Source organism: Diadema antillarum, unplaced genomic scaffold (assembly GCF_040938485.1).
Source record: "Diadema antillarum isolate AM-2024a unplaced genomic scaffold, OU_Dant_1.0 seq00001302_RagTag, whole genome shotgun sequence".
Taxonomy (NCBI): domain Eukaryota; kingdom Metazoa; phylum Echinodermata; class Echinoidea; order Diadematoida; family Diadematidae; genus Diadema; species Diadema antillarum.
The window spans coordinates 60,852-79,329 of record NW_027272080.1 but is presented as its reverse complement, the minus strand read 5'-3'; the positions used below and the strand labels follow the sequence as shown (position 1 = coordinate 79,329).

Below are 18,478 nucleotides of genomic sequence, written 5' to 3'. Positions count from 1 at the left end.
TTTCAGGCTTTGTTTTTTTTTCTGTTTAATTCATGAGCTGTCCTTCCTTTCATGAGAATATTTGTAGGAAACAACGTTTTGTTTAAGCTTTCAAAACTTAACCCTAACTAGGCCGGGCTATTTAGGTAGATCAAAGAGCCGGGGGGGCCTCCCAGGCCCCCCCTCCAGATCTCGGCCGTCGACCGCGCAATCGTGACGAAAATTTGCACACACATTGCCTATGACGTAATCTAAAGTACCACAAAGTTAGATTTTTAAAAGATTATCATTTATGCTTAATTATACTAATTTATGCATAATGATGCATGAAATCAGACAATTTGGTATAAATCACTAAATAAAGCTCGAAATGGGCGCATTTTTTGTGTAAATATTCTTTTTAGTGTCCTGAGCAAATGTATAAGAAAAAAATTGTGCCATCTGAAAAAATTTCTTATGTATTTTATTGTTTTTTGAATTTCTTATGTATTTCCTTGTTTTTTTTACTTTATGTTTTTCATTGTTTTTTCGATGAAACTTGTCTGTGACATTGTTCCGAACAAGAAAATACATTATTAATTGATTTTAATCACTAAAACCCCAAAATAATCATGCTTTAATGAAATTTGCCTGTAAGGACAGTTTGCATTGAAATTGTACATGAATTCACGTTTTTGAGCAATTTTTGGTCTGACATGCACATACATATTTATGCGCAACTTCGGAATCACGCGCCCGGGCATCGCAAATTTGGTGTCAAAAGATGCGGGAGACTCGAAAGAAAAAAGTCATGAAACGTCGCGGCGTTAGCTTTTCGCGTTAGTGATACATCGCGCGTAATGTCGAGGGGGGGGCCTCGGAGGCCCCCCCCCCCCAGCCTAGTTAGGGTTAATCATCATTTTATGGTAGATGTAAGAGAATAAGTGTTGATTTTTAGCCTAGAAAAGATGGAAACATGAGAATAAGTATGTATAATTTTTACGGCGTTTTAAGAATAAATGCTTTAAACACAGATTGTGTCATCATCATAAACAGTGAGTCACCTCAGCATTACATCAAATGTCACGCTCATCTCTTGTTTGCAGATTCCAGGCGATCAGACCAGCTACACAGTCGAAGGGCTGACGCCGTTTTCGCAATACACCATCACAGTAGCTGCACGGTTTAATGGGCAGGACAGTGATACCGTGGAACGGACGCAGAGAACATTCCCAGGAAGTATGTTCATTGTCCTTTCATTGCCCATGTATTCTGTGATTTTCAGTTGCTCTCTTTCTTCTCAATAAGCAACTTCAGGGGCTGATCCTCCATGCTTGAAGCATACAAGTCAATTCGTCCCATAGACTCCACTTGAAGCTGTTCATCACAATATTTCGAAATTGTAACACTCTTATGCTTTGAAGCAAAGGAGAACTCTGGATGATTTTCAGACTTTTAATTTTGAACAACTATGAATTGATTATACTGGGTACAGAGTTTCAGAATTGATAGTGATTGGAATAATGGATAAGAATGCTTTCAAAATTTATAACACATCACAGTGAACAAGGATGATGAGATAGCAGCTCCACCATATAAAGAATGCATGAGTAGGGACTCAAGGAATCAGAACAAAAGAAGAAAATATGCATAAATTCTACACAGGTGACCTTTTTAAGCAAATGGGACGTATTAGGCATTTTCACATCAGCCCGATAAAAATCCAAGCTCGAGATATTTTTTAATTTCCCAAGTCAGAAAATAGCGTGCTATTTCAAAACATCGCGCTGATGCGAAAACGCCTATTGTAATAGAATTACATTGCTACATTTCTGAAATATGTGAGCCTTCTACTCCTGCATTCTTATGGTGAAGTCGCTATGTCATCATCTTTGTTCAGTGTAATTTGTTTCGGGTTTTTCAAAGTATCGGTTTCCCTGCTCAAGGACCACAATAAATTCTACTACTCTACACATGGAGCTGTCTTAATATTTTGTAAAAAGCTGAGGAAATACAGGCACCTGATGGTTGTGTCTCTCATTTATTGCCTGTGCAAGAATATCCCCACTTGATATATCGTAATTGCTTTTACCATAGATATAGGCATTTGCATGCAAAATGATACAAATCATAAAGACATATTATTGACATTGAGCCTTTCAATAGCATAATCTTCTTTTTATATGTCACTTTATCATGTGTACATGTACCTTTTCACTTTGTTTTGATGTTCTATGAATGACCCCCTCGATAGTGAAGATTGTGTTTGATACGTTTCTAGCGCCATCACAAGTGGTGAACCCACAATCCAGTGTGACGTCTCCAAACTCTGTCCAGCTGAGTTGGTCTCCTCCTGTGTCAGCCAATGGTATCCTTGAGGCATACATTATTCAAGTCCTTGGAACCAGCCTCTCCAGTGGTGATAACGTAAGACCGAATTATCAATCGACATAGTGGATAAGACTCCCGACTCCCAAGCGGAGAACCTGACTTCGAATCCACTCAGTGCTTACAATCTTGGACAAGATGTTTTTACCCACTATGTCCCTCTCGACCCAGGTCTATAAATGGGTATCTGGTAACTCTGGGGTAATAATAATGACAGGGCCCTCTGGTAGAGCAGTGGCAACACTGAAGAGGCTATCCACGATAAATAAGACCTTATCATTATTATTCTTATTATTATGCAAATCTAATAGTCATATCTATTAATCTGAGCAGCTAATAATATCATGTAATATCATGGATGCACCACAGACGGAAGTTTTTCATTCACATTTCTGATGTGACTGTAAAGAAGTGATTCTGTGACTATTGCACAAAAGAATATCAAAAAAATATTTGTTTCTGTAATTGACTCACACCATTTCCTGCAGACTGACGTCATGAGAACATACAGCTACCCGTCGACCCGCTTAGGTGAAACCATTACAGGCCTGCCAACAGGATTCAGCTACACCTTTGCCATCAGTGTGAACAACAGCGTAGCGACCAGTGACCCAGTAGTTGCCGGTCCTGTTCAACTTCCTCATTCTGGTGAGTTCGTCACATTTCATGAAATTGACTCCAATTAGTAACTGCTTGCCTGTAAAGAGCATCTTCCTACAATCTTGCTTAATTCCGCAGATTGCTTTGAGATTATGTATTAAATCGTTGAAGATGAGTCCTGAGTATACTCGAGCAGGTGTCTATGGGAAATGTGTGTCATATAGCAACATCAGGGAGTCTCGATGGGTTAAGCGACTGTCCTCAAGGATTGTGACCATCATCCGCACAACCTCTTTGTTTAATATATTCAAATTCCAAATCTGAAAGATTTTGCATCTAGTGTTTCCCCTGCTAAAATGGACTTTGCTGTCGGCAAAACGGGTGATCACTGTATATCATGGTACGAATGTTCCTTCGGGCAGTCAGAAACTGTTTATCAGGAGAGACACTTTTGTAAAGTAACCTGTGATTTGCATAAATTATGTAGCTTAGCTCTCAAGAGTAAATATTATTTTTAATTGCCAGATTTTGGAATAATGCATTTCTTTAAATATTTCAAACCTGGAGCAAAATAGATTCTCCTTAGTCCAGGATGAAATAAACACAACAAAAATGTAATTCTCCATCAATGTCTATTTAAAGTTAATGAAGAAATAATGAAATTTGTAAAATGGTATATGTCTATGTGATACCAAAATCTGGGGCCATAAAAAGAATTTGTGAATTTTAAGAGCTGTAGGAATAGTCATTTCCATTGAAAGATCTATACACTCTACATGAAGAACCTCTTCTGAACATAATGAAAATCATTCATAGATAAGGAACTATTTAAAGTATATACCTCTTTTGCACAATACTTCCTCAGAAAGAGTAATGGGAAAGTATGATAGTTTATCAGGGGCCTGTTTCATAAAGAGTTACAATTGATCTTGCGCTCAATTTATTGAGTATAACTCAGTGAATTGAACGTAAGATCAATATTGATTGTACGTGTATTTCATAAAGATACTTACGTTTGATTTAAAGCACAGATTTGGTAGCAGACTGAGTGTAACTTTTTTGAATCACATCAATCGTATGGTCAATCCTGCAATCAATCTTTATTAAATGGGCCTAGGAACTTGTTAAAGGTAATGATTAAACTATGATTGTCACATATTTTCTCTTTGATATCCGTACAAAGCTCCACCAAGCCCCTTAAGCAGTGCGCTGGTGAGGCATGTCTCCAGCTCAGGGTCTACCGTCAGGGTCTCCTTCGATAAAAGCTTCTTCAGTGAGGAGTACGGTCCAGTCGCCAGATACGCCATTCTTGTGGCGGAGAGTAATGAAGGTCAGTGAATAACATGAAAATCATTTCAAGCTCCCTTCAGAGATGATTGTCAACTGTTGACTTTTTTTAAAGTAATTCGTCTGTTTAGTTTTCATTGGGGGGTTTTTTGCCAAAAATAGGTTTCATGGAAAGTAGATTTACAGTAGTTCAAAATTGTATTGCTACACCTGTCTATTGAAAAGAGACTGAAAATGTTTTTCAAAAAGAAAAAATGCATCTTTTCAGCCCTCAAAATATTGCAATACTGTTTACAAGGGTGGCATCCCTGTTCCTTCTTTTATTCTTTTCATCTACCTATCATTCATTTTACTGTTTTCTCTAGAAAAGAAATTAAAGAAAATGAACATTTTATTTTTCATTTTTAAACATCAATTTAGGTACATGTAGTTGCTATATCATCAACAACAAAAAAAGGGAGACAAGAGATATTAAGTAGGCTACTTTGGCTTTGCAAGCATGAAATGAAACAATGCACTGGTATTCCGACAGAACTGATACCAGTTTAGTGGAAGCAGGTGTATTAGATTTAAAAAAAAAAATTATATTCTGAGTATATATCACCAAACCACCTATGTATTTACAAGCAGAATTCTACAATGATACGGTGTAGATGGTAATGGTTACATTAATATCCTGTGCTTTCTCTTTTCCAAAGTAAAATAGATTGATTACATGGTTGTATGCAGTGGAGATAAAGATTGATTTCCTTTCCACATTTTCTTCTTATCCCAGACAACACGCCCCAAAGCCCCGTAGACCCACCTCCCTCCTGGCAATCAAGAGATGGTGTTAACACCTTCGGCTATGCCTATCAGGCCACACCCAGCGACTACCAACCATTCGATACCAACACGAGGGCGCTCTATACTGTGGGCTCCAATAACAGTTGCACCATTGAGTCAACTGGCTACTGCAATGGACCCCTCAGTTCCATTACCTTGTACAGGTGAGTTTGCAGCCATTTCCATGTGAAACAGATCTCTTTGGCTTTAATTAGTCCAAGCAAAGTAGGAAAAATCTTTCGGTTGCGCAGGAGTTGAAAAATTATCAATTCTTTACCTACTTTTCCTACATTTCTGACATTAAATGCAGTTACCATGGCTTAATCTGGATGCCTTGACAGCTCTCTTGTTCCACTCAGTGTATAAGCTGTTATTTTTGTGAGGGTTTAATTTTCACGAATTCGCGATATACTATTGGACTGCGAATTTAACAGCACGCGAATATATCTCAAACTGACAGGCATTAGTGCACTTATGATAGCGTCAGTGTCAAAATCTTGAAAACAGACATCTTACGAAAATGTCCTTTAATTACCTCCTCATTCACGAAAATATTTGTACGCAAAAATAACAGCTTATACATTAAGTGAATGTTGAAATGAAAAGGAAGCAGAACTGATTCATCCCACAAATTCAAACAAGTGGGCTCATTCATCATGCCACAGTTTGCACACGCTGTAATATCACTAACGAGCTCAGAATACGTACATGTACTAATGTACATGTACGTATTATGTACTTGTGTGAATTTACATAAAACAATTTTGGGTGGACTATAGGTCATATCAACTCATGTGCAGGGTCACCTAGAGTCAAAGGAAAAACAGACTGAGGTAGAGTAACGGTATGCAGTGAAAAAAGGGACTCATTGTTTTTTGATATACTGTGTGCTACAATGTAGGGCAATTTGTCAATCAGTTGCAGTGACAGGGTCCTTTTCATTAGAAGTTGCATCATAAAGATTGGTTTTTGCGTGCATCTTCTTTGATGTTTTCTCTTTTAAGATTTGCTATTCGAGCCTATGGAAGTGATGGCAAGTACACGGACACACAATGGTCTCCTCCATACTCAACAGGTGAGCCTTATACTTGTATCAGTATCCTACCGAGCAGTTGATGTGGGCTTGTAAATCAGAGAAGCTTACCAGGAAGAAAGAGGTTCCTGTAGTTTGCCCATCTGGGGCCCGTTTCATAAAGCTTATCATCAGTGACAACTGCCACATTTCTATGACAAATTTACTCTCAGCCAATCAGATGCAAGGATTTCAGTAGCTTGTCACATCTATGACAACTTGTCACGATGACAAGTTTTATGAAATGGGCCCCTGGTGGGCTGATTGAGGCCCTAATAAATCTTTGCTTGCATTCACAAAGGATCTTGTGTACCATGGTAAAGTGTAAGTATCTGTAATATTCTTGTCTTTAGTCTTCTTTTTGGAAGTTGTTCGGACAGATTTCAAGAGTAGGGATATCTTCCAGAGAAGTACCGGTATAAGACAGGTTTGCTGGTGTGGCATTCCTGCTGGTAGCATGTATATATAAACCATATGCTTGATGTTCTTGTTTCTATTCAGCATCGGACACTGTGTGGTTTGTCATTCCCGTCATCGTCCTCATTGTTATTACGCTGGTGCTCCTTCTCATCATGCTGCTGATCTGGAGGGAGTGGTGAGTTTTGCTCCTTCTTGCTCACATAGGAATGTAAAGGTGTAGATAGGAAATACTTTCGTATCAATCCTTGACAGATTGCTAGGTGTCTAATGATGGGGGGGGGGGGGGGGGGGGGGGTATCAGCTTTCTTGTCACTTTGTATGGTATTTTCCCTACTAAAATTTGAATATGAATCACTTTATATCCTTTGCAATACATATCATTTCATCATTATATTGGAAAATCATTTCCTGATCTGGATTGATTGAACTTGTCATTGCCCAACTTAAGCTACACTTATGAGTGTGTACTCCCTCAAAACAACAAATAAAAAACAATAAGCAAACATATGCCTACTCCTAATGTTGGCAGGTGAGCAATAATGTCTCTGTTACATGTATATTCAATATGTGGACAATGACATGTAAAGTTGCCATGCATTAATGCAGTTTTCCAGGTTGACAATTATCTCAAATTTCTTCATATTGTAGTCGCAAGGGATGTGACGGTTGCGTCAAACAGGCCAAACTGTTCTTACCAGCCCCCTATTCTGAGCTATCCTGAACTTGAATGTGTTTAGATATGATGAACATGTTTGCTTGAGTGCAATAGCTTTAGGACATTCAACAATAAACATATAATCAGGTTCTTGTCGATGGAATGTATTGTATGCACTTAGTAGATGTGATGAACTGTGTGGAATGTTTTATTTTGAACAGCTGTGGTCCAGCAGGTACTGCAATGTATGAGAGCCGCAACGGTCAGGCTATGCCCCTTGTGGAGGCATCGTACCCATCGGACAGGAGTGTCCCGCCCATCCCCTTCAAGGCACCCCTCCCTGATGACACGCCCTCATTCAGTGCATTAGAGTCATCCCATTCAGTGAGGACCAACCCCTATGCCTCCATCCGACCAAACAGACCTCAGCCCCCACCAGTCGTAGAGGATCCAGTCAGACCTTCCTCCTCCACTCTTCGTCTGACTAAGTATGTTTTAAGGGAACTACACTGTATATAATGCAAATGTGTGTTGACTTGTGCTGATTCATAATGCCCATAACATCACCTGTGTGACCAAATGAATATTTGATGGGCGTATTTGGCCCCTCCTGGTCTCAGCCATCAATTGCAAGATAATAACGAAGATTGGCTCGCATGTTGCCCATCACGTAATCTCCAAGAATGAATCATGAATTTTTCCCCAAACATGGTCGTTTTCTTGAAATTCTGCTAATTATTCTAACGTACATTGTATGCATAATATATTGTTTTGTGCATCAGCTTTTAAGCTCTAAATCCCTAAATAAAACTTGTGGGCTAATTTTCCTTTAGATATTCTTCGTACTAGTGCACCTACAAATTTACAATGAAAAAATGGCTTTGTCAAAATGAATATCTTGTGTATTTCATCTTTTTTTGATTTCGCATGTATTTCTATGTTTTAATTTGTTATGTATCTCCTTGATTTTTTGTATTGTTTCTCTTTATGTAGAATAGTTGATGATAACTAAAAAAGATGCTATCAGAGAATAACAATGAAAGTACACTTTTTATAAAACTCAAACATTGTACAAAGAAAAGCCATTGGAAGCTGCCATGGTGATAATGGTGATATTGTTGATTTGGTGATAATGGTCACTAAAATGTGCTATATCGTGGCAAGCGTACTCCAATATTCACAAATAGGGTCTCAAGATGTGTACCAGATGTGAATGAAATTTCAGTGGAAAAAAAATTGTTTTGTTTTCCAATTATTGCGAAAAATGTCAATGGGGGACTTATTTAACCTCCACCCTTTGCTACATAAGGTTAAAAGTGCTCCAAACGCTCCTTTCAATTGCAAACATTCTTTTTATTCCACCTCCCTTCCCCCCCCCCCCCTCCTGCCTTCCCTGCTTGTCATCATCTACATACTCTCCACAGGAAAATTTCAATTCATAAGTAAAGTAAAATAAAGCATGCCAATGTGGAAAATAAATGTGCATATCCATACCTCTTCCACAGACCCGTTCAGATCAAGAAATTCCCTGAGCATGTCCGCCAGCTGAGTGCTGACAACAATGCTGGCTTCGCTGATGAGTATCACGTAAGTACTGGTATCTCCTTATAGTCCTATACATTGCATCGATTGTTCTCCAGGTCTGTAGAAGGAGATAAAAACTTATAATGGAGATAAAATTTGTATGCATGGTGATGCTCATTGTAGATTGTCACAAACTCACAAAAGCAGCAGTGTGTGCTGGAGATGATGCTCTCTCTGTTGAGGTTGTCAGATACTCAAGAACCTTGCAGATTCAACATTTAAAGAATTCAATTCCTGCAATCACAATGACTGGACCTCATCTCTGTTAATCAGTGCAGATATGTATAAGCATATAAGTGTGAGGTGTTCCAACATTTTCTCTTCTATGCATGTTGGACATTTTTGCTATAGGTGAATGAATGAATTGCGATATATGCAATGATGTGACTTGCAGGGTTGTCTGTGATGGTTTATTACTTATAGGGCCTACCTACGTTGATGTCTAAACACCGAAAAGCTACGCACAGGCTGAGAAAGGCCCAAAGCTTGCCAAACTGAAAAGTGTAGGAAAGCCTTGCTATCTAACGAACCTTCTAGTATTCACTCACTTACACATGAGTGTTTTTGGAGCATAGAAACCAGGGTGTAGGCAGAGTAATACATTTAGGTCAGTTAACTTTCACTTTCTAATTAATAATATTTGCTCAACTATTTGAGCCAACAATTTTCTAGTCAATGATATTCACTTGATGCTAGCTACAATTGTACATGTACAAAGTATATTCTTCCTATCAAATAATTTGCATTTAACTGAAGAATCTTTTTTAACCATTTGCTTAAGAAAAAAAAAACAGTCTCCATGCATTTGGTTAAGAAAAATATCCATCGGCCTCTGACATTTTGATCCTTGAAAATATGCCATTACAGGAAAAATTGGCATGATGATATATATAACCCCTTGGATATTGTTTATCTCAATCTGGTATGGCTAGATTGCATGAGATGGATGAGTAGGAGTTTCACATCAGCTGAAGATAAACATGGGTGAAATAAAAGAACTTGGTCTTTCAACACCAGTCGGGCAAAATTTAGTAAAAATTGTGTCCTGTTTCTTGTTCCTGAATTGATTTTAGCCAAGATGACATGGCATGTAGAGTATATAATACCAACAATACAGTAGCTGTGTAATGAACCCCAATGTCACCCTAATCTTGAAGATTTGATGTAGTGTAGTGTAGCAGTCAACTCAAAGGCATTTTGGAACTTATGGTATAAAAGAGATTTTATCTGAATGTTGAAATGTGTAAATGTTTACATTTTTTTACTTAGTTGTGTCAAGTATCAGTTAGGCCAGTGTTGAATCATAATGCATTGGATTTGCAAACCAGGATCTAGCAGATGTGATACTAGATATAGTAGCTGGATGGGTAAGAATTTCACATCAGGCGAAGATAAACATGGGAGGGGAGGGACTCAAGTAAGCTTGTGGATTTATTTTCATCGTCCAACCAATTATGCAGTATGCATCATCTCTGAATATGTATCACTGTGACAAAAAAAAAAAGGATAAAGAAAACAATCACAAGCTCCATAACAAACAAAACAACAATGTCTCAAAACCTCTCATATCATCCGTAAATCAAAACAGGCAAATTTGATTTGTTAGGAGTGATGCATGTGTACATTATATACCTATAACTTGTATGAAGCATGAACATTTTCATGATCTGTGTAACAATATCAGAGAGAGGCACTCACTATTTCACATGGTTGCATATCCATATATTTAAAAAAGAAAGAGTTACCCCCTCCCCCCCCCCAAAAAAAAAAAATGAAAAGAAAAACAACAACAAGTATTTCTCTTTCTGCAGTGGCATTTGTAACAATATGTTTTGTGATATTGCCTGGCAAATATGTAATATAAGTGTGCTTTGTCTTCTATGTCAATACAGTCTCTCGGCAACATTGGAAAAGACAAGAGTACTGACAAGGCCCGGCTCCCCGTCAATACCTCCAAGAATCGATACAGAAACATCCTACCATGTAAGTCTCTCTTTGAGATATATGCTTTCATACATTGATTCATGTTGTTCCTTCACTGTTGTTTTTCAACGGGCATTGGTTTCATGATTGTAATTTACACACACTTCATGCTTCAGGCACGAGGGTAGCTGATGATTAAACACACATTTCCATGTTATGTTTGGAATCTAATTCTTTCATTAGTTGTTGTGTAAAGCAGAGCATTACACTCATCTTGTGTATAAGTGTCCATGTCTTTTTACATCCTATAGGCCAGTGCATTCATAGTACAATATGTCTTACTAGATGCATTGAAGAAAGAACCCATAGTGAAAATAGGGCATCATGTGAATGTTAATGCAAGTTTATGTTGGATACAGAAACTTCCTGTCATTAAGCCTCTTCTGTTGTGTTTACATAACTTTTCATGTATTGTTAAGATTTTGTCTTTTTTACATCCTAGACCCCGTTTACAGTGAGTGAATAGGCCGGGCTCGGCCGCGGCCAAGCCCGGCCTTCATTTCACTGTAAACGCCAAAAAGGCCAAATGCGGTACCAAAATCCATTTGGCCAAGCTCTGGAGGTAGTATCAGCGTATCAGGCCACGGCCGAGCCCGGCCTTTTCTCACTGTAAGCGCAAACTGGGCCAAATGCGGTACCAAATCGCGATCAGCGCGCTCCCAACAATAGTCGTTTATTTACAAGCAGAGCGCCACTATGACAAAATATTGAAAAGTTTGAATTAAAAGCCCGGGCCAAACCCGGCACTGTAAATGGACAAAATTGTGGGGCCGAGTACCGCAATGAGGCCGGGCTCGGCCGCGGCTCGGCCCGGCCCTGCACTGTAAATGGGGTCCTACAGTTCAGTACATTGAAAGCACAATGTGTCCTACTAGAGGCATTACAAAAAAAAAAAAAAAAAACATATTGAAGAGATCATCACATTACTGTTAAATGCAAAGTTCATGCTCCACTTACATTTCATCAAGAGTAAAGATTATTGACACTGCATTCAACTGTATACACATCGTATGAAAAAAAAAACAGAAACACATACACACACACACACACACACACACACACACAAATAGATACATTCTTGTCTATCCAGATACCTATCCATTCGCGCCTACCATACTGTACACTCTCTCTAGAGTGAAAATGATGATGATCTTTACATTTCTCAATAGTTGATGACACGGCTGTCCACCTGCAGGACCTGGAGGAAGGGCAGACAAGTGATTACATCAATGCTAACTACCTTTCGGTAAGTTCTGCTAAATACAACCCTCAATTCACTTTAAAATGGGTGAAAATCATGTGCGTATGCTCATACATATTTATATGCATGCATATATAAAGATAAATGTAGCGTAAGCATTATGATATGTAGTTTTCCACTTTCAGTTGTTACTTTGTTTGATCATGTAATGTATTTGTTAAGTGCTTTAAGAACCTATTTTGCGTTGAATCATGCTACATAAAAACATTACATTGTTATTATTATTATTACGATAGTGAAAAATGCTGTAGGAACCACTGTTCTCTGTCATTCATCAGTCAGCATGAAATTCTCCCATCACGGCAGAGTATCAAAATACCTTGTTTCAACTGAAACAAATAACAATTCAGATCAATTTGACTAAAGCATGAATTACTAAGGGAAATGCAATACCTGAATTGATCATTAAAATTGGGTAAGCTAAAATGTTCATTGATATTCAGCGAATATATTCCAATTTGATTTGAAGAAGAAAAAAAACATATTAAGTGTAATGATGATAGAGTGATAAAGTATGACATGAGCAGCTGCTCATCCACATTTCTATACTAGTATAAAATTTTTGCATCATGAAATGGAAATTTTTTTAGTAGGGTTCTTCTACCTTCTAATATTTCTACTGATTCTTTTAAATTCACATCTTGAACCCATCGGTGCACTTGCACATATAATGTACAGGTCCTGTCAGATATCATTCTGCATATTTTTTTAAAATCTATTTGTGCAGGGTGCTTATTCCAACAAGGACTACATCGCCACTCAGGGACCTGTTCCTGACTCCGTCAATGACTTCTGGGAGATGGTGTTTGAGAACAAGAGTACGACCATCGTGATGATAACAGGCCTTGTCGAAGGGGGCAAGGTGAGGTCATAATGACATGAGATTACCATGGGAATGAATGAAAAGTGTACTGTAAAAGTGCAAATTTGGTACGGCATGAAACTAGCACGAGCCTATAAAAAGGGGTAGCAGTTGCCGTCACTTTGAATTTTGATTCTGCGAAAATAAAAACATGCAAATTCTTGGTACCATGGTAAGCACAAAAAAAAAAAAATTACTCATGTAAAATGTCCAGTTATAGTATAGGGCATTACTGAAATTTAATTTATTGCATACATGCAAACAGGTTGATGTGTAGACGGAATAATAATCAGAGAGAGAGAATAGAATCAAACACCCAAGATTTGTCGGTTCTACAAATTATGGCATATGTTCTGCTTGCTTGAAAACTTCAAATCAAGTAAAGGAAATTTCATGGTACATTTAAGTGTAATCATGCAAAAATTGAGTGCTTGTAGCCAAGTTTCATGTGAAAGGATCAAAGTGTCTTATTATGGAATCCATTTGATAGAATTCAGTCAATGTTGGTGCAAGAATGTATTCAGCAAGGCAGTTTGACTCTCGATTAAAAAAGTTACAAAATAGTGTACTATCTTGGGAAAGAATAATCTAATAATCTAGTTTTAGTGTCAGATTGCTGAAATAAAAGCTGTATCAAGCAAAGTAACGAAGAGTAATAAGATAACAAAACAAACTCATGTGAAGTATACATATTACATTGTACAGGGGCGGATCCAGGAATTTCGTTAAGTGGGGGCACCTTTACAAAATAAAAGGGGTGCGCACACACCCCTCCCCCATTTTTTTTTCTTTTTGTTTCTTTTGTATTAGCAACAAAAAAAACAAAAAACAAAGGGGGAGCGCACACCTGGTGTGCTTCGCCCTGGATCCGCCACTGTTGTATCTTTGGAAATCTGGATCTCCCAAATTTTCTGTTATCCACTTAATATCCTTATTCCTGTTTTTGCTTTCAAAGTCTGATAGTTTAGATGAAAATCTGTTCTTTTGTTAGACCAAATGTGAGCACTATTGGCCTGATGACGAGGGTCCGGTCAACTATGGCAGCGTGATCGTCACCATGGTCAACCAACAGGAGATGGACCACTGGGTTGTCCGTTCCTTTGTTCTGGAGAAGGTCAGTCTCTGTCCACTTGTATGACATTCTTAATACGTCTCCAATCCGGACATGTTGGGACCGGCGCTAATCCCGGATAAGGGGTTTGGCCGGATATGGGAGACTCAATGTTTGATACATGCAGCTGCAGAATGATCGCCTGTACTGTGCCCTGATTTGAATAAAAAGACGTTTTCTGTCCATGTTCTTCAAGTGATTTTGGGGTAATGAATGTCTGAATGCATGTTATTAGATCAAAATTAGATGTCAATGTATGATAATTATGTTGAGAATAATATGTAATTCATGTCAGTTTGTGTAAGAGTATTGTTTAAGTTTGAAATCCCCCTTTTGCCCGCAATTATTAGATTTAAAAAAAAATCATTTAGAGATCGCATTTGGATAATAGAGAAATCCTCATAAAGGGAAGCTGGATAGGAGAGGTCGGACTGTAGTCCCAAAGGGTGTTTGTTCTTGCAGGGTTGGTGCACGTCGTAGGTCATAACATCATACTTGTGAAATGAAATTCGTAAGTATGTGTACATATACCCGAACAGTGCACTACCATTGATGATAATGATAGTAGTTACAATTCATATTGCATCATTTCCATTAATGAAATGCTCAAGGTGCTCTCATAGATAAAAACATGAAGATAAGACGAAGAAATGAGAAAAGTTCAAATATCATAAAACAAATACATCTCTGTCTCATATTTGACATTCCTTATGTTCTTCCGCAGCATAATATTCTGATGTTTTCAGGATTTTGCCATAAGATTTGCAGCGTGTCAATCACAAATTTTACGACTTGTGAAACTGTGTAGTGCAATACAGTTACTCCAATTTTGGTAAGACCTTCATGAAATGTGTGACCTTTCACCCCTGACACTATATAGGGCAACAGACAGCTTGAAACAACGCATTATGCGTTCAAGGGCTGGGTGGACCACGATGTCCCCAGTACACCGCGGCCCATGATTGACTTCATCAGGACCATTCAGATGGCGCATGATCGCAGCATGGGACCCATGACAGTTCATTGCAGGTAGGCGAATGGGGAAAGTTATGAAAGTTTGCTGCCTCTACAGTTGCAAGTCTTGTGTCTTCAGTATAAAGATCTCGACTTCGGAATTGAATTAGCCAGTTTACAGTTCCACTTTGTGCATGAGCAGAAAAAGGTCATTTGTACCAACAGGCATTTTGGTTTGTTAATTCACTGAGATTAGCATCCATGATGTAATAATTATTCATGTAACCCTTGTAAATGGTGCTTACTAGCACATCCACCTGACAGCAAGCCTGGTATTTTAATGTTGGTAGAAAGACTTTGTTTATGCATTCAACACGAAACTATGCAATGAATGCCTGCCGAAGTGTCAATTGACAGACCATTCTTGTCACCTGCCCTGTGCAAGTTCATTGTTTGTTTGAACATGAATTCCATAAATTGTGGGCAGCTCACACATCTTGCTGCTTTGAAAATGAGTGAAGTAAGTGCCTAACCAATTGAGAAAAAAGAAAGGTCATTTGTACCAATAGGCGTTTTCACATCAGCCCGATAAAATCCAAGCTCGAGATATTTTACACGATCGCAAATTAGCGCGCTATTTCATTTTCTATTCACATCAGCCTGAACATTATCAAATAGCTCACTAGTTCGCATTAATCCCTAGTTGGACTCGAGAAATTTTCTCGATCAATTAGCACGCTAATTTGTATTCACAATATCAAATAGCGCGCTATTTTGTGATCAGGTTAATTTCCCAAGTCAGAAAATAGCGCGCTATTTCGAAACATCGGGCTAATGTGAAAACGTCTATTGTGCCCTTGAGCTAAATGTGAACTGGCTTATTGAATAAAGGGATCTATATTTTATGTGATTGGTTACCTATTAATGATGCCTTTTGCATTACCAGCTTGATATGCACTTTAAAGTAAATTTGTGATGTACATGTACTTCAAATTGTTCACTTTGGGATATGTCTTTTATTCTGTGCTGCCTAGTCATGAAGGGTTACTGACTTTCCATCTGTTTTTCCATCAGTAAAAGCTAGGGAAATAAAAGGAATGAAAATTGTAGCCACAATAGCATGCAAATGCTTTGACACATCTTGATGAACTCTGTAGAAGTATATGATGGCTGATTGTGTCGTTAAGTTATAGACAATTCCCTACCGTTACATTCTGCATGTCACAAATTGAATTGATCTGAGAAAGGTATTATGGCATGACACATTTTAGTTTCTCAAATGATCTAATAATGGTTCAAAGTTCAGGTTTAAGTTTGGAATTTCTGAATTTGTACAGCAACTCAATAAGTACACTCGCATGACAGTTTAATTCTATGGTATGTTGCAAAAACATGAACAAAGACAGAACAATATGGAGAGATATTTCTGCTATTTTTATTTCATTTTGGGTTTGTTTGGTTTTCGTTTTGAGCAAGGCCATTATGCTATTGTCATATTGCTGGGTGACACTGATCATTTCCATCCAGGCAATATTCCAGAAACATGGGACAAATTAGCTTTATCTTGGATGCATGGTATCTCAGGTGACAGTAGTGTAAAAGACACATGTGACATTTTGCTAATAATAGGATAATTGTTCAGTGGAGTACATGTAGTACACACATACTGACTCTATTTTGATACTACAAGATACTGACTCTATTTTGATACAAGATGATTCTCTAATTATAAATTGTTCACAAAAAAAAAGAAAAAGAAATCAAGATTAGCAGATAACGTAATGTTCTAGAATCAAGGACATTGACACTTTAAGGTCAACTTTGAGTTCCATTTAAACCTATTGATAATTGCAAAGTACTGCAAAGAAAAAAAAATGTGACATAATCACTATGATTATATTATCATTCTTTGTGAGTCAACTTTAGATACCAGATGTTGTAGTAGACAAAATCAGAATGTTATGAATGAGCCATGACAAACAATAATTTTGCTGTCCATAACATTACAGCGCTGGCATTGGACGAACTGGAGTGTTCATAGCTCTAGACCAGCTGATTACTGTGGTGGATACCAGCAAGCCGAGCGGGACAATCGATGTGTACGGAACAGTGGCTCGGATGAGGCAACAGCGCTTCTCGATGGTCCAAACAGTGGTATGTTTTCATACTGATCTCAAGGAAAACCCATTTGCATCTCATTATTCTTTGTATTACATTGCTAGTTGCTATTGGCTTTCAAAAGATATGCCTGTCTGAAATTCAATGTAGGAATCTCTTTTTGTTGTTTTAAAATTCAAAAGTGAATTTTCAACATGTTGAAATTCTTACCTATAAGTCTTAAAGAGAATATGGGTCTAAAAATCTTGATAACTGGAGGACATATTGCTAAGACTGCAGTTCTTTTTGAATAGTGGGTTGAGTTGTAGATTAAACAGACACAGAACTTGTGAATAGATTCAGCTTTATATTATGACATATCAGAGCTAATAAGTAAAGTACAATGACATGGAAGAGTACCTGTTTCCTAACTGTGGCCAAATCTTGCAGTACTACCTAATTTCTCTTTCATTTTCATTGAAAGATCAGGAATGGCACACAAGTGTTGATGTGTGAATTAGAGTATGTGCATATAGGAGCACAGTACAACAGAAGATGCATTATGCTCGTAAGTAATACAGTAGATAACTGCAAGACTACAAAAACAAGGAAAACACAACAAAGAGCAGAATATAAGCAATGAACTCACCCAATAACATACTATTTTTTTTCATCTGTTGGATGGTTAGCCTGTCATATCTTGTAAGAGAACTGATGTTGTTGATTTGACATAATGTACATTGTACATTGTGCCAACAGAATTAAGCTGACATAGGTGACCAAGTAACAAAAAAAAAAAAAATTAGGAAAAATCCCATTTACCATTGTATCCTCTCTCCTTCCACCTTTTAGAAACAATACATGTTCATCCATACCAGCTTGCTGCCTCTGGTGCGCCAGTAGGACAGACACCTCTGGGATAGCGGCCATGTGTCACATGACAGGTAGGAGCCATGTTGTCTCCAATAGGTAATACTCTATAACCACTAACTCTTTGTATGCCACTGTTTTAAACCCTGTGTGCCACATTGTTCTGAGACTACAATGTACGAGTTCTTTTGGAAGAACAAAATGTTTGTCAAAGCCGTGTACCTTCATGGAAGCATTTATGTTTGAAATGCAGCAACAGCAAAGTTGTATTGAAAATTCTAAGCTTTGATGTGATGTCAAATTCAGTGACAAAGCCATGACTATGCCACTTTCAATTCACTTTGTCATATTGCCACCTATCAAGCAGTTTGTTCACAGTTGTGTGCTTGATCAAGTTTACGAAGTTGGCAAGCAATCAACTGATTTGGGAATGTAAATTGGGCACGCAAAGAGTTAAGAGTTTAAAGGGGCAGATGTGATATGCCACTGGTGCAAGGTGAATTCCAATTCCTCTTGGTATCAAATTGTTTGAATCATTCTTTGCCATCATA

The 18,478-nt window shown here is 37.9% G+C and overlaps 1 protein-coding gene across 1 annotated transcript in view; it reads left to right on the top strand.

The window, feature by feature from the left end:
• The window catches only part of LOC139708111 (uncharacterized), a 162,910-nt gene extending 144,950 nt beyond the window's left edge, over positions 1–17,960 (top strand). Inside the window, exons 95-110 of the mRNA XM_071620089.1 lie at positions 1,072–1,197; positions 2,213–2,385; positions 2,835–2,994; positions 4,130–4,276; positions 5,009–5,222; positions 6,063–6,133; positions 6,632–6,725; positions 7,427–7,693; positions 8,711–8,792; positions 10,682–10,772; positions 11,942–12,018; positions 12,761–12,895; positions 13,887–14,009; positions 14,887–15,035; positions 16,970–17,114; positions 17,910–17,960. Of these exons, the coding sequence (XP_071476190.1) occupies positions 1,072–1,197; positions 2,213–2,385; positions 2,835–2,994; positions 4,130–4,276; positions 5,009–5,222; positions 6,063–6,133; positions 6,632–6,725; positions 7,427–7,693; positions 8,711–8,792; positions 10,682–10,772; positions 11,942–12,018; positions 12,761–12,895; positions 13,887–14,009; positions 14,887–15,035; positions 16,970–17,114; positions 17,910–17,960 (2,105 nt within the window). The remainder of the gene's footprint in view (positions 1–1,071; positions 1,198–2,212; positions 2,386–2,834; positions 2,995–4,129; positions 4,277–5,008; positions 5,223–6,062; positions 6,134–6,631; positions 6,726–7,426; positions 7,694–8,710; positions 8,793–10,681; positions 10,773–11,941; positions 12,019–12,760; positions 12,896–13,886; positions 14,010–14,886; positions 15,036–16,969; positions 17,115–17,909) is intronic.
• Positions 17,961–18,478: the final 518 nt, after the last annotated feature.